The 16,386-nt window shown below is 43.8% G+C and overlaps 1 protein-coding gene across 5 annotated transcripts in view; it reads right to left on the minus strand.

The window, feature by feature from the left end:
• Positions 1-16,386, minus strand: part of scfd2 (sec1 family domain containing 2) — a 103,743-nt gene that overhangs the window by 24,395 nt on the left and 62,962 nt on the right. The window contains exon 6 of one of the 5 annotated variants that reach the window (XM_034293783.1): positions 14,265-14,934. The exons of the other annotated variants lie outside the window; for them this stretch is intronic. Coding sequence (XP_034149674.1) covers positions 14,846-14,934 — 89 coding nt within the window. The 3' untranslated portion in view covers positions 14,265-14,845. Of the gene's footprint in view, positions 1-14,264; positions 14,935-16,386 lie in introns of those variants that run through there. 5 annotated transcript variants of the gene reach the window in all.

Consider the following 16,386-nt stretch of genomic DNA (forward strand, 5'->3'; position numbering starts at 1 on the left):
GACTTCTTCAGGCATGTTTTTATGCCTATATGAAAGTGTGTCCAATAGAGGAGAGCTTATTTGATGAAAGAGCAGTAGGCTGGATATGAACTCGTGGTTCAGGCAGGATTTGAACCCGTGGTTCAGGCAGGATTTGAACCCGTGGTTCAGGCAGGATTTGAACCCATGGTTCAGGCAGGATTTGAACCCATGGTTCAGGCAGGATTTGAACCCATGTTTCAAAAGCGCATGGGCACAAGAGACAGCGGCCAAGAACGCTAGACCACAATAGTCAGAGTTTCTGTTTCAGGAAAATGCTATTCTATTTAGAAAATCTATTCACAGGTTTTAAATGCTATTTTACCAGGTAATTAAGAATAAGAATTTTCAATAAAGTTTCAATAAATGTTTCGGTTCTTTTCACCTTGTCGACTTGGGGATTAGAACCAGAAACCTATATTTAATTCGCCCAACAGTCTTGATCACTAGGCTATAGTGTCAGTAATAAAATGTGGCTTAACCTGGTTACCAACGACTGGTCTATACTGTAAAATCTATGCTTGAACTGTTGAATCTGGTAACCAACATCTGGTTTATACTGCTATGTCTATGGCTGAACTGTTGAATCTGGTTACCAACGTCTGGTCTGTACTGTTAAGTCTGTGGTTGAATTGTTGAATCTGGTTACAAACGTCTGGTCTGTACTGTTAAGTCTATGGCTGAACTGTTAAATCTGGTTACAAACGTCTGGTCTGTACTGTTAAGTCTATGGTTGAAATGTTGAATCTGGTTACCAACGTCTGGTCTGTACTGTTAAGTCTGTGGTTGAACTGTTAAATCTGGTTACAAACGTCTGGTCTGTACTGTTAAGTCTATGGTTGTTACCAACTCTTCAGGAGGCTGCTGTTGACATGGCAACCCAAAGAGATCTGAATGAAGGAGCAGAAGAGTGCTTCTGCAACTGTGTGTGTGTGTGTGGGTGCCATTGTCTGTGTAAGTGAGAGATTAAATCAAGGTGACCCTTGGAGACTGAGTTGTAAAAGGTAATTTGTTGTCCATTAGAAATTATTTCAGAATGTTTTTAATGAGAAGTTGTGACGCTGTGTAAAAAAAAAGTTGTGACGCTGTGTAAAATGTAAAGGAAAAACAGAACGCAAAGGTGTACAAATCATTTCAACCCTATATTCAATAGAAAATAGAACAAAGGCAACATATCAAATGTTGAAACTGAGAAATGCTATTGTATCTTGCAAAATATATCCCCACTTTGAATTTGATGCCAGCAACATGTTTCAAAAAAGCTGGGACAGAGGCAACAAAAGACTGGAGAAGTGCAATGCTAAATTCCTGGTGGAACATCTCACAACTAATTAAGTGAACTGACAACAGGTCAGTAACATGATTGGGTATAAAAAGAGCATCCCAGGGAGGATGAGTCTTTCAGAAGAAAAGATGGGGAAGGGTTCACCACTCTGTGAAAGACAGCGCAGGCTGTTTATGTCTGTCTGTCAGAAGAAAAGATGGGGAAGGGTTCACCACTCTGTGAAAGACAGCGCAGGCTGTTTATGTCTGTCTGTCAGAAGAAAAGATGGGGAAGGGTTCACCACTCTGTGAAAGACAGCGCAGGCTGTTTATGTCTGTCTGTCAGAAGAAAAGATGGGGAAGGGTTCACCACTCTGTGAAAGACAGCGCAGGCTGTTTATGTCTGTCTGTCAGAAGAAAAGATGGGGAAGGGTTCACCACTCTGTGAAAGACAGCGCAGGCTGTTTATGTCTGTCTGTCAGAAGAAAAGATGGGGAAGGGTTCACCACTCTGTGAAAGACAGCGCAGGCTGTTTATGTCTGTCTGTCAGAAGAGGGGTCCTGCAGGGTCTCTTACCGTACAACCCTCTACCATTGTGTGAAACCGCCATACATCATGTCTGAAGATCAGTTTCAAACTGTGTGGCAGTTCATCAACATGCTTTCGTCCTCATTCACCAAACTATCCTTTGTTGCAATCTTCCATAAGTGTCCCTTGAGGTCAGCTCCAGGGAGGTTGGCATCAGTGGCGTGACCTTAACTGTCTTGATAACATTAAATACAGCAAAATCAGGAATGTCAAGGTCTTTGGGGATAGGTTTCAGATTGTCTATTCTTCCTCTGGTTCCTCTGGTTTTCATTATGCCCATTGCAGGATACATGAGTGATTTTCATATCGCAGGCACTGGTCAATCACCTCAGAATAGCCCAAAGAAAATAACTTAAAAAAAGTTGACAATATTGTCCAGGCCATTTTAAGAAAATATTAAAGACTAAGCTAAGATTTAGGTAATTATTCAGATTTTTTTCTTTGGTGTAACCGCAAACCAAATGAATACATTTGTCAGAAAGGGGGACGTCAAAAGAGTTTTGAGTTTGAACAGTTTTCTAAAAGAATTGGTGCATTATTTCAATGAAATAATGATTAAGAAAGAGAGAAAGTGCTGCCTACTCAGTGTACTGTATTCTGCATTCCCAGAACATCCGGATGCTTAGTGTTGGTCTTCTGGACATCCCACTGTTTCCTGGGGATCGTATGTAAAAGAAGAGTAAATACACTTGAATTCAAGTCAAGGCCCTGGAATTCTGGAGAAAAGTCAACGACCACATAGACTCATGTAAGTCACAGGATCCACACAAACTGTTGGGACTATACTGACATGCAACTCTGTGTGTGCGTGTGTGTGTGTGTGTGTGGGCTGATGACTGGATGAGTGAGTATGTGTACAGTTAGATGTGTGTGCACCTGAATGTTTAATTAAGAGGAAGCATGTGCGTGCAAATATGAACAGTGTGTGTACATTAAAGTGATTGTGTGTGTCATGTGTTTTCACCATCCTTCAATTTCAAGGAGCTAATTTCGGATAGCAGAAAGAATAAGCATCACAGAATTCAGACGTCACCTCATTCCATAGATGGACAGAAATAACCAAACATTTCCTATTCTCTCCCTAATCTCTTTACTGGCAAAATGTTAGAGGAGTTTACCGTAGGGGACGGCCTTGATTGTTACACACTGGGTGGTTTTGCCTGACTAATGTCCAATCATTGAAAATTATTTTTAGCCCAGGAGTAATCTCCGCTGGACAGACTACGTAAACCGAAATGGAAGCGTAAATATGTCACGAAATAGTGGCATGAGTGAGATAATTAGCAGCATTAGTTCCGGTGCCTCTGACAAATCACGATTGCGCAGGTGTTATTAGGCAAATAGACATCTTGGTATTTTCCAAGTGAGAGTTAAAGCTTATCTTTATGGTTTCTGGTCTATTCTTTCAGTAACACATTTCTGGGATGGCAGGTGTCCTAGAGGCCAGAGGCTTTGAAAGGTTGCTACACTGAATCCCTGGGACGGCAAGGCAAAACCTAATCCAGTCCTTGAGCAAAGTAGTTACCCCTAACTGCTCCTTGGTCGTAAATAATAATGCAAATGCTGGGATTTGCTGTCCGAATCATTCACCAAAACGAGCCCTAGAATGTCAGACTGTTGTCTGGCCACAATCATCCTTCACAGCTGATTGACTTCCAAAAAGCAAATCTAGGTCTGCTGTGCCCCCTATTGGATTTCCCTGAATTAACTTTCTCCAAATTATTGAAACATACTGGGACATAGTAGTCATCATATCACTGCTATAACAATAATAATAGTTTTGACAATTAATTGAAGCATTTCATAATTCTTTTTTTGTGTTCACAGAATTTTCAGGTATAGTCTACTTTTTACTTAGACTGTATAGCAATCTCTGGTCCTGTCACACAGGGGGAACAGCGCCCCCTTTTGGCTACATTTTAAAACACATGAAAAACAATTGAGACAACAGTGTAAACATGTAGTAGTATATAGTAGTAGTATTTTTCAACATACAGAATGAAAGTAAATATGCTGAAATAACTACATTTAGAAGCAAAAAAGAGGACTGTGTATTTGAAGAGGTAACAGGAGTAAGAGGTCAAAGACAAGGTTTAATGTGAGTAAACAACAGCTTCCTCCCTCTGGGCAGAGTCTGCACCTGGAGTTCCCGTTACAACACACCAACATCCTCCTCCTCAGCGTGCGCAAAGAAACACACACAAACACAGAGGTCTGCTTTCCTATCCTTGTGAGGACCTGAAACCAAACTCTGAGGCAAATATCCATGTCACCTATCCCTAAAGCCACCCATAACCCTTACTCTATCCCTAACCTTAATACACAAACACAATCTGCATGAAGCAGTAGGATGAGCCATCCCAGAGCATCTCTAACGTCAGAACGTTGACGTCTGCTCTGGAGCCCACTGGAGTCACACTCAGGACTTATTTATGACATCCTGACAGTCACATCCTCTTCAGTTTCACAGCTCAAATGGCCTGCTGTCTCTCTGTTCCGAAGCACGCAGTCCCAACTCTGCTCCCTTCTCAATAACTCACATCCATCTAGTCCACCACTTCACTCCTAGTGACTGATGTGTCCTATATGCGCCCCGTTTTCATAGCCTCCACAAATCAGGTTACTGAAGAGACATCCATAAAGCCTGAACCTTATTACACTGGTAGAAGTGAGCCCTTAAGGCTGAGGAGGAGGTTTAACACATCACAATGTGCAACATGTGCACACAATCAGGTCTGCCTGTCTGTGTGCGGGTCAGTCAGTCTGCCTCTGTGTATCCCTGAGGTCTCCCCCTGGGTCCTAGAGGACGACCCTGTGGACTGACACAGGGCACTTTTGAAAGGACCCATGAATCATGTGCTGTACCAGGGAGATGGGGAGTAAGTTCTCCCCTATCACGTCCAGAGAACCATCTCCCTCTGAAACACAAACAGACATAGCCCCACTGCTAATTGAGGGACCAGAACCCTCCCCCGCCCCCCCCCCCCCCCCCCCCGACGAACCCACACACACACACACACAGAACGACAGTCAGACAGAGAGGAAAGCAACATCAGTTTCATCCAGAAAACTGCACCTCTCTGCACGTACCCCATGAAACAGCGGGCCATGGAAGAGGTTGGGGGCGGGGGCAGCTTTATTATTGCAGTCCTTTACCCTGGAGTGAGGGGCTCTGTTAGGTTTGTTTTCTATGGAGAGACATCTGTGTTACTTCTGATAGGAACCAACAGGGTTAGAGTTACAGACCATGATAACACGCATGCTGTCATGTGAACAAGCACACCCCCTGTAAGGTTCTTTCATATTTGGACATATGGATGTTTGAGATCAATTCCGACAACTAAACCCAATTTAACACATCACACACCAAAAAATAAAAAACATTTTGCAAATAAAATACAGAATTCAGACGTCAGAAGAGTTGTCCAAAATATGCTCACAGAAGTCTATTAGAACCTCAGGATAGCGTCTAGGAATCTACAGGCCTCTCATGCCACAATCGGTGTCAAAGTGCATGAATCCACTGTCAGAAAGAGACTGCACAAACTTGGCCTACATGGTAGGTCAGGACGGAAGAAATCTTTGTTCTCAAAACATGACATAGTTGAAGCAGTACTGAAAAGAAGAGTCGCAAAAAAATCCACCCAGCTGATGCAACAGAATGATAGTTATAACAGTTACAAGTAATAACTACAAGAAGTGGTAATGAAATTATGTTTACACTTTAAAAATGCATTTCTGTAGATATTTTATGAACAAATTATTGCGAAGTATGTATGTATTTACAGCTCTGATTAAGAGACCACTGCTCATTTTTCTTTGGAGTGAGGAAAAAAAGGGTTAAAATTAAGAGACCACTACAAAATTGAACACTTCTGTTCCTCACTCAAAACTTTCCTTTTCAATAGCTTTGGAAAGGAAAGAAAAAAGTGCATTGTTCTCCAAATTCTTTCCGGAGCTGTATTTGTGTGTGTTTGTGTGTCTTTATGACTGATGACAATATATTCTGAAGCGCTGTCTATGGTCTATGTACAGGAATATTTAGAGGGACTGGTTGACTGTTTGTTGGCAGTGGCTCCAGTTGCTGTTTTACTAGAATCCTGTAAGTGTCTTTACTCAAGCAGGCCATAGACATGGACAGAGGTCTCCTTTGTGTATCCATTCTATTACAGCATCAGTTCCAGCATGGGCAGGGCCACTTAGGTCATGTCCATGTCAAAGTATTCAGTATAATGACTTGACTAATCCCCACTGATGACCAGGTTGGAGATGTGGAGATCGTCAGCAGGGATCAGACAGTGAAGTTGAAGGTCCCCCCAACCTGACTACATTAAAAAGCAGATTCTATCAATGGCAATGTGCTTACTGTATAATGTTTTCCACCAGTTACGACTTCTATGGTACAAGCATTTCCCCTGCTGTCATTAAAGGTAAAGGAAACATCAGTGTTCTCAGAGCGCTGGGTCTCTGAACGCATTCAGAGTCTGACAGAGAGTTACAAACCCTGAATAAGATAAGAGGACTGGCAACCTACTAGAGGCTCTGTCTGTCTGTCTTTGTGTTGGAAGTCTTTCCACATGTCTGTAGTCTGTGGTTTTCCAGCCATATTCAACATAAAGAAGGCAAACTAGGCCACTAGAGGGCACTGCTACACTGGGGATGGGCAGAATTTACCCCCCCCAACCCCCCCACAAAGTACAAAACACAACACACAGACTCCCCCCACCCACCCTGGCGCCCGGTCCTCCCCCCTCCCTCTTCCACCCGTCAAGGAGACACTGGTGCTGCCACGACTAAGCTGTTTTCTCTCAGTCTCTTCAGGGAGATTAGCCCCATTTCTTACTCTGTTCAACTTCTCCCTGGTTCAGATAAAAAAAGTGCTGCTTGTGGCCCAGATGTGCAACACTATGCTGAAGAGGCTCAGAGGCTTGTCACAATTCCTTCAAATACCCTTTTGCTGTTCTCTCTCTCTACTTATCTCACTTTATCCTTCCCTCCCAACAGGCTTTTCACTTTCTCATTGAAAAAAATGTGTTTAAAAATTGCAGGAAAAACCTGAGTTTATGATTTATGTTTAAAACTCTCAGGGTTTTAAAAAAACGTTTTCAATATTCCCCAGGAATCCTCCAGATGCGCCCACCTTAGTGGGCCAGACACGGGAAGGCTCGCCAACACGGCCAACCGAGCGACTGCCACAGTGTTCCAGAGTCGACACCCAGAGAGTCGCCCGGCTGGCTCAACTGTGCCCGTCATTAATGAGGAGGCGGGGGAAGGGGGGGGGGTGGCTGCACCGCTGGGCAGGAACGCAGGAGACCCCGTAATGACCTGCAAACCGGACTGGGTGGGGGTCAGCTGGCCCGGACAGGGGGTTCAGACATGACATTTACTCTGGACCAGACTCTCACTAATATGTACAAGAATGCACATACTTATGCACTTGTGGAATCACTGCTCTGTGTCCGGGAAGGGAGGCTTGAAAAATATAGAATAGACTTCTCATTTTCTCTGACCTACTTAACGACAGTTTTTTCCTCAGATAGTGCTAATGAGGGGTAGTGTGTGTGGGTGTGTGTGTGTGTGTGTGAGAACCACAGGAAACAGGGAGTGTGTAATGTGCTGTAGTATACTAGGAGGATAACCACACAGCTGGGCATGCATAGAGCTCAACTTGAACTCTGGTCTACAACCAGTCACAAAGAGCCAAATCCTGACTGCATGTAGAACTTCCTGGAAAACTCATCTTGAGATCAATGCATGATTTATGAGAACGTTCATGTTTCACAAACATGCAGATCCACAAAGCGAGACAAACTTTACACAGCCATGCAGCAAGTATATGTAATAAGCTTTTTAGGAATAAGTGTTTCTTGCCATTTAGGAATAAAAAGACATCTGCAACAATTGCAAAAGTGAGATCGGAGGATTTATTTTATTTTATTCGACCTTAGAAAGGAAAGCAGGGTTAACCGAGGAAGAGAGTGGAGGGGGACAGAGGGAGGGGGACAGAGACAGAGGGAGGGGGACAGAGGGAGGGGGACAGAGGGAGGGGGAGGGGGACAGAGGGAGGGGGACAGAGACAGAGGGAGGGGGACAGAGGGAGGGGGACAGAGGGAGGGGGACAGAGACAGAGAGAGGGGGACAGAGACAGAGGGAGGGGGACAGAGGGAGGGGGACAGAGACAGAGGGAGGGGGACAGAGACAGAGAGAGGGGGACAGAGGGAGGGGGACAGAGACAGAGGGAGGGGGACAGAGAGGACTCTCGTCAAGGTATCTGAATTTGTCATTACTCCTAACCTAAACCAAAGGTCCTAGCACTTTAGGCTGGAATCCATTTCGCAGAATTCCTCTAGAGAATCCCGGTGCCATTTTCCGCTCCTGAACCTCTGCACAAAATGCTCAGAGCGTGCGAGGCAGAGGGTTTTCAGTAAATGTATATGTCTAGAATGAATAGGCACTTCCTGCTGGAGTGGGTTAAGGTATGATCTGTAATGTATATGGCCATGTCACTCTGTCATCCCTGGGCAAACACTAACAATACCTCACCACTCAGAGGGGCATTAAACCACTCAGGACGGGGAGGGTCCAGCTATATGTCTGACACACTTATTACATTACTGTACTGGCTCTGTAATGCACAGCTTTATAGGAGACAGAAGATCAAAGTAATTGTTGGTTTTACAACTACAATAGAAGACTCAGAGAGATACAGAGAGAGAGAGAGAGAGAGAGAGAGAGAGAGAGACAGAGACAGAGAGAGACAGACAGAGACAGAGACAGAGAGAGACAGAGAGAGACAGAGAGAGAGACAGAGAGAGAGACAGAGAGAGAGACAGAGACAGAGAGAGAGACAAAGAGAGAGACAGAGAGAGAGACAGAGAGAGAGACAGAGAGAGAGACAGAGATGTGCTGCAATCACAGCATAAAGATTTGTGACCCGTTTCAATGAGAAAAAACCAGTGGAGTGGAAACAACATTGGGAACATAACCAATATTTATCTCTTCATTTATTTTGCCTTTCATTCATACTTGAAACTACTTCCACATTTTTAGAACATAGTTAACATTCAAAATATCTTTATCCTATTGATATCCCTTTGTGAATATTGTTTACATCAAATGTTAACCAGAAATAACTTTTGTTATTTATTATTGTTGCTTTAGCAATGTACACAATGATTTCATGGCCAATAAAGCCTTTAAATTAAACTGAAGGATAGAGAGATAGAGAGGATGAGGGATAGAGAGGTTGAGAGATAGAGAGGATGAGAGATAGAGAGGACGAGAGATAGAGAGGTGGAGAAAGAGGAATAGAGAGAGAAATAGAGAGACGAAGAGAGAGAAATTTAAAATTTAAAAAATTTGAAATTTAAAATGTGCATTCTCTTTGGTGAAAATATAGAAACAATAGACCTGGCAGCTGACTATGTCCTGAGCTGTCATTACAAAAGAGAAACAATAGCACTCTTTTTTTCAGAATGTTTGATTTTTGTTTATTTATTTATGTTTATTCTCTGTAAAACTGTCAATATTATTTGGTATACTGTATTATTTAGTTATTTTTATTGTGCTTTTATAAGTTCATTGTATTTATTTATGTACTGTAGCACTATTGCTACTTAAGCATCTTCGCTTTGGCAACAGTGGCCACCATCCATTCATGCCAATAAAGCACCTATTGAATATTGAAATAGAGAGAGTACATATCAGAGAAGAAATTAAGGCCTGTTCATTTATCATTATTTAACATTTAAAATGGACAGATACAAGACAAGCACACATGAACAGTTCGTCACAAACTGCACGCACGCACACCCGCACACACACAGACACACACACATGCCCACAGACACACACGGACACACATGCCCACAGACACACACGGACACACATGCCCACAGACACACACATGCCCACAGACACACATAGACACACACAGGCACACAGACACACATAGACACACACATGCCCACAGACACACACAGGCACACAGACACACATAGACACACACATGCCCACAGACACACATAGACACACACATGCCCACAGACACACATAGACACACACATGCCCACAGACACACACAGGCACACAGACACACATAGACACACACATGCCCACAGACACACATAGACACACACATGCCCACAGACACACACAGGCACACAGACACACATAGACACACACATGCCCACAGACACACATAGACACACACGTGCCCACAGACACACATAGACACACACATGCCCACAGACACACATAGACACACACACACACACACACACACACACACATGCCCACAGACACACATAGACACACACATGCCCACAGACACACATAGACACACACATGCCCACAGACACACATAGACACACACACATGCCCACAGACACACAGACACACACATGCCCACTGACACACACAGACACACATAGACACACACACACACATGCCCACAGACACACATAGACACACACATGCCCACAGACACACATAGACACACACATGCCCACAGACACACACATGCCCACTGACACACACAGACACACACAATCTATTAAATGGAGGAGGACAGAAACAGCAGTGTGCATTGACTGATATAAAGGCACAATTAACCTCTGATCTCCTTTCTGTTCAGTTGTGTGTGTGTGTGTGTGTGAGAGAGAGGACAGTGTGTTAAATGATAACAGGGGATATGGGTCTCAGGGGAGACAGAGACAGATCATGTGAATGTGATGGGGTTGTGCTGTGTTCAGGGCTCGGGGGTCGTAGTGGGCAGAGGATGGGGGGTCTCTCCCCACTGGTGGTCCCTGGGTGCTCCTGGTCTGAATTACGTGGGTACAGGACGAGGGCCGTGGGGGCCGGGACCATGTTTGTTTGTGTCTGATCTCTGAAACCACAATGACCTGAAAGACAAGCCATGGGAACACCATAGGGGTGTGTGTGTGTGTGTGTTTGCTTGCATATTCTCGCGCATGTGTTTGAATAACTAGGCGTTTCAGCATCTATATGAATGTGTGTATTTGCGTGAGAGCGTGCGTGTGAACGACTGTTTGTTGACTTTGTAAAACCATTACTATGAAAACAGATACAGGACTACAGTGTCAGTGAGAGAGCGCTGGGTTTCATTTGATACCTGAAACCAAAATAAACCCTCCAGACCTTCCCTGTCTGCACGTGGACAAAACACCCATGCTCCAGCCAGGCTGTTTACAGGCTCATCAGTCAACATACACAGCAACCGAAACACAGGCTTCCTTAAACGTTTGGAAAGAATGCCTCTGTAAAGAGCGATCACACGCGCATAGACGTGTCAAATGAAATCCATGAGTATTTGAGTAGCTGGTATTTCTGTTTACCTCTCTGGTTTTCTATAGCCATAACTGTCAGTAAATCAGGACAAGAGGGGACTCAGCGGTGCCTGGTGATCAAAGCCACATGCTGAGGCCCAGTGCTTGCAGATCGTCACACACACTCATGATTGATTGAATATTCGAGTGAGTCGCTCCTTTCCCCTAAAACACCAAGTTACACAGCAAAGTCAAAGCAGATGACAATGTATGAGTCATACCATACACTATGGACCATCACATCACACTAACTATGCTGACTTTATGGGGTACTATAGAGTATTACAGCACGCTGCAGAATATTACACAATACATTAATACAATATATAATATTCACACATCAATCTATAGAGTATTTTGTCACGCACTAGAGACTTTTTTCTTCCACTATAGACATTTATGGTCGACTATAGACATTTATGGTCCACTATAGACTATTACACTATAGACATTTATGGTCCACTATAGACTATTACACTATAGACATTTATGGTCCACTATAGACTATTACACTATAGACATTTATGGTCCACTATAGACTATTACACTATAGACATTTGGGTGGGTTCTGGGAGCATGTACTATAATAGCCTGAGGGAAAACATTACTCAAAGTTTGGAGGTTATTATTATATTTGTTGCAATGTAACAAAACAAAATTAGGGCTTAAAAACGATTTGCCCGCTCAATTCAATGAAAGGGAATGTTAGGGTCAGCTGTTTGAGTACTTTGGTACTACGCGGCCTGATTCAGGAAGTCTTAGTAGTTGATATTCATTATCAGTCTAAAAAGGCTTACAAAGTCATTTCTCAGGCCCAAGGGCTCCACCTTACCACAAAATGTGACAAACTGTCCAAATGGAGAACATTTGGGACAATAGTGAATCTCCCCAGGTGCGTTAGTTCTGCCAAAAGGACTCCAAGAGCAAGGCGGAAAATCGTCACAAGTCACAGAACCTTAAAACAACATCCCGTGATCTGCAGGCTTCTGTAGCTTCGGTTAAGATCAGCGTTCATGACTTCATAATCAGGAAGGCACTAGCTGAATTTGGACAGACGAGTCAAAGTGGAACATCCGGGCTGACATGGGCCATGTTATGTCTGGCGGAAACCAAACAGGACATTCCACAGTAAGATCATCACACCAAATGGTGCTGGTGGTGGTGTTGTCATGGTTTGGGGATGTTTTGCTGCATAAGGGTCTGGACGCCTTTCCAAGCACGGCTCTGTATCAGAGAAATCAACAGAAGAATGTCGGAACATCTGTCTGTGAACTGAAGCTCAAGAACAGCTGGTTCATGCAGCAAGAAAATGACCCAACCAGCTAGAAACAGAATTGTTGAATGAAAAACATTCCATTTCGGAATATCTTAGAAGTTAAAGTCCACATTGAGATGTCTTGGCAGACCAGAAATGGGCGGTTCTTGCTAAAACACACAGAAATACATTTATTTGCAAATGGCTTCAATTTACACACAATAACCCATAAGGAAAAAGCATTGTTTAAAATGTGTGCCTACTGTAACAACCCAGCCAAAACCAGTTGGGAACCACTGAACTACAGGAGCCGACGTCACCTCAAATGAACACAGGTGAATGGTTAGCAGGATGGGGAGAGAGGGAGACTCCCATGGCTGATGGGCAGTGAGGAAATTAAATGGACTGAAGATGGAATAATCTGCTTCTCCAAGATTTCCTTCACATCCAAACACAGGCAGCCTTAAGGGCACTGGTCCTAATCCTGGAGCCCAGGAGGTGAAAAACTGTTGTTCTGTCCCTGAGCAAGACAGTTAACTAATATTGCTAACAGATCTTACTGTAAATGTGTTGTAAGCATATTTATGTGGTAAAATAATGGTAAAACAACAACAAATCCAAACCCGGTCTACAGGACAGGGGTTGAAACACAGATGAGCAACAGTATTAAACACACACAAAACAAGACAACACAGATGAGCAACAGTATTAAACACACACAAAACAAGACAACACAGATGAGCAACAGTATTAAACACACACAAAACAAGACAACACAGATGTGCAACAGTATTAAACACACACAAAACAAGACAACACAGATGAGCAACAGTATTAAACACACACAAAACAAGACAACACAGATGGGCAACAGTATTAAACACACACAGAGAGGACAGACACACACAGAGGACAGACACACACAGAGGACAGACACACAGAGAGGACAGACACACAGAGGACAGACACACAGAGAGGACAGACACACAGAGAGGACAGACACAGAGAGGATAGACACAGAGAGGACAGACACAGAGAGGACAGACACAGAGAGGACAGACACAGAGAGAGGACACAGAGAGGACAGACACACAGAGAGGACAGACACACAGAGAGGACAGACACACAGAGAGGACAGACACAGAGAGGACAGGCACAGAGAGGACAGACACACAGAGAGGACAGACACAGAGAGGACAGACACAGAGAGGACAGACACACAGAGAGGACAGACACAGAGAGGATAGACACAGAGAGGACAGACACAGAGAGGACAGACACAGAGAGGACAGACACACAGAGAGGACAGACACAGAGAGGACAGACACAGAGAGGACAGACACACAGAGAGGACAGACACAGAGAGGACAGACACAGAGAGGACAGACACAGAGAGGACAGACACACAGAGAGGACAGACACAGAGAGGACAGACACAGAGAGGACAGACACAGAGAGGACAGACACAGAGAGGACAGACACAGAGAGGGAGGGAGATAAGAAGTCCCAGAGGCTCAGTGGGAGCTCCACATTACAGGACGCTGTCAGATCACCCTAATCACCAGTCTACTTCCTGTTACCCCAGAACCACTGGACAACCTCAGACACAGAACACGGACAGTAGACACATGGTAGAAACAATGGATGGACTTTCGACTGGCATTCTGGATAAAAGTGTGCTCAAATGATTATTACGGAGATATTAATGTTGACCTGTTAGGTCAAGGGCTACTCCAAACAAAACAACAGTTATTTTTGCCACAATGTTTGAAGTTATTTATTTCTAGCAGTACACCAAAATGTATTTCCATGTACATATATGACACGAAATATTACAACATTAAGTAAAACAAACCGAAAACAACACCAATATTGGGAGCTCAACTGTTGGTCGCCACCTGAGACCCAGATGTTACACACAGACAGAGACCGAAAGGCCGAGAGAAAGTGAGAGGGAGAAATACATGAAGAGGGCGGGGGGTGAGTGAGGGAAACAGTGACTGATTCTGACAGGAAAGCTTGGTATAGGGACAACATACAAGTTAGAATATATGTAAATGATTGTGTGACTTTGATAGTGAAGACGGCAGGTGGATCTTCTGACCTGTAACCCAAGGCTGGTTAGACCCTATTCCTGAGGTGGAAAGCTGAAACATATGTCCTTCAGCAAAGAAGTCGACCCTAAATTGCTCACGGTTGGTTGCAGTGAATGACTTTTTTCTCTCCATTTGTTATGTTAATTCTTGGAGATTGACGTTTCATCATCTTCATTATTATGTGCTCACTGACAAAATGAAATGATGGAAAAATGAATGTGACATTGATCAATAAAGACAGAAATGTTGTAGAACAAATAAGCACTACAGTGAGGTTATTACTCAAAGTCACAAACTCTTCCAGCGACCAATACGAAGACAGGGAGGGGAAAATCCAGATAGGATGATTGAAGACAGGGAGGAGGAACTGGAGGGAGAGTTGACAGAGAGAGGGAGCCAAGAGGAAAGGACAAAATTAGAACCATATATCCAGTAGGTCAATAACACATAACATATACCTCCCGGAAATTCCTAGCATTTGGTCTCTGCAAAGCAAAGGGGAAATTAAAAGGAAGCCAAAAATAGTGGGTGTCTACAGGGTCAGAGAGGATGGACAGGATCTTAGAGATGGTTTGCCCTTAGGCACTAAATCCCCCATTAGGAGAATTTAGTATCATTTAGGGGATATTTTACTAAGTCCTCCAAATTTTATTATCCATAAAGATTTTGTAACCAACTCAATAACATTTAGAGATTCCTGAAATGTGTGTTGTACTGGGTTTATTTTCAGGAACATAATGTAGGCTATGTACAGGATTAACTGTATTCTTCTAGAGCATCCCATCCCCACAGAAACTAACACCACCGCATAGCGTTACAAAGTAACACCACAATATAGCGTTACAAAGTAACACCACCGCATCACGTTACAAACTGACACTACCGCATTGCGTTACAAAATAACACCACCATACAGCGTTACAAACTAACACCACCGCATCACGTTACAAACTGACACCACCGCATTGCGTTAAAAACGGATACCACCGCATCACGTTACAAACTGACACCACCGCATCACGTTACAAACTGACACCACCGCATCGCATTACAAACTGACACCACCGCATTGCGTTACAAACTAACACCACCATGTAGCGTTACAAAGTAACATCACCATGTAGCATTACAAAGTAACACCACCGCATCGCGTTACAAACTGACACCACTGCATAGCGTTACAAAGTAACACCACCGCATCGCATTACAAACTGAGAACACCGCATAGAGTAACAAACTAACACACCATATAGCGTTACAAACGAACACCACAATACAGCGTTAAAAGCTAACACCACCATACAGCCTCAAAAGCTAACACACCATTTGGCGTACCATTACAGATAACCTACAAGATGGTCCAAAGTGCAGTAAGATTACAGGCCTCCTCTATAAAAGACCTCTCACCATTTTAGGTTATCTATAGCCCCATCCATCTCCCCATCCCTTGCCCCATCTCTCTGTGTCAGGGGTTCACCTGGTTTTAAGCAGGGTTTAGTGGGATAGCCATGAGAGGGCTGAGCTCACAGAGAGAATGCAGACAAAAAGCAGCTGTCAGCATCAAAGAGTTTAGCTAACATTGTGTATGTGTGTGTGTGTGTGTGTGTGTGTGTGTGTGAGCCAATAGGAGAGACAGACAGACAGGCAGACTGTGAGACAGACAAAGACAGGCAGACATGTAAACCAAAGGACAGAGCAATGAAGACTCAGACCTGCCTCACTCACAACAGATAAGATGGACAGAGCGATAAGAGGGTGAAAGTGGGTTTGCTTTTGTGAGGTAGAGCGCAAAACGGAGAGAACACCGAGATGATGATGG

The sequence above is a fragment of the Esox lucius genome, chromosome 8 (assembly GCF_011004845.1).
Source record: "Esox lucius isolate fEsoLuc1 chromosome 8, fEsoLuc1.pri, whole genome shotgun sequence".
Classification (NCBI taxonomy): Eukaryota; Metazoa; Chordata; class Actinopteri; order Esociformes; family Esocidae; genus Esox; species Esox lucius.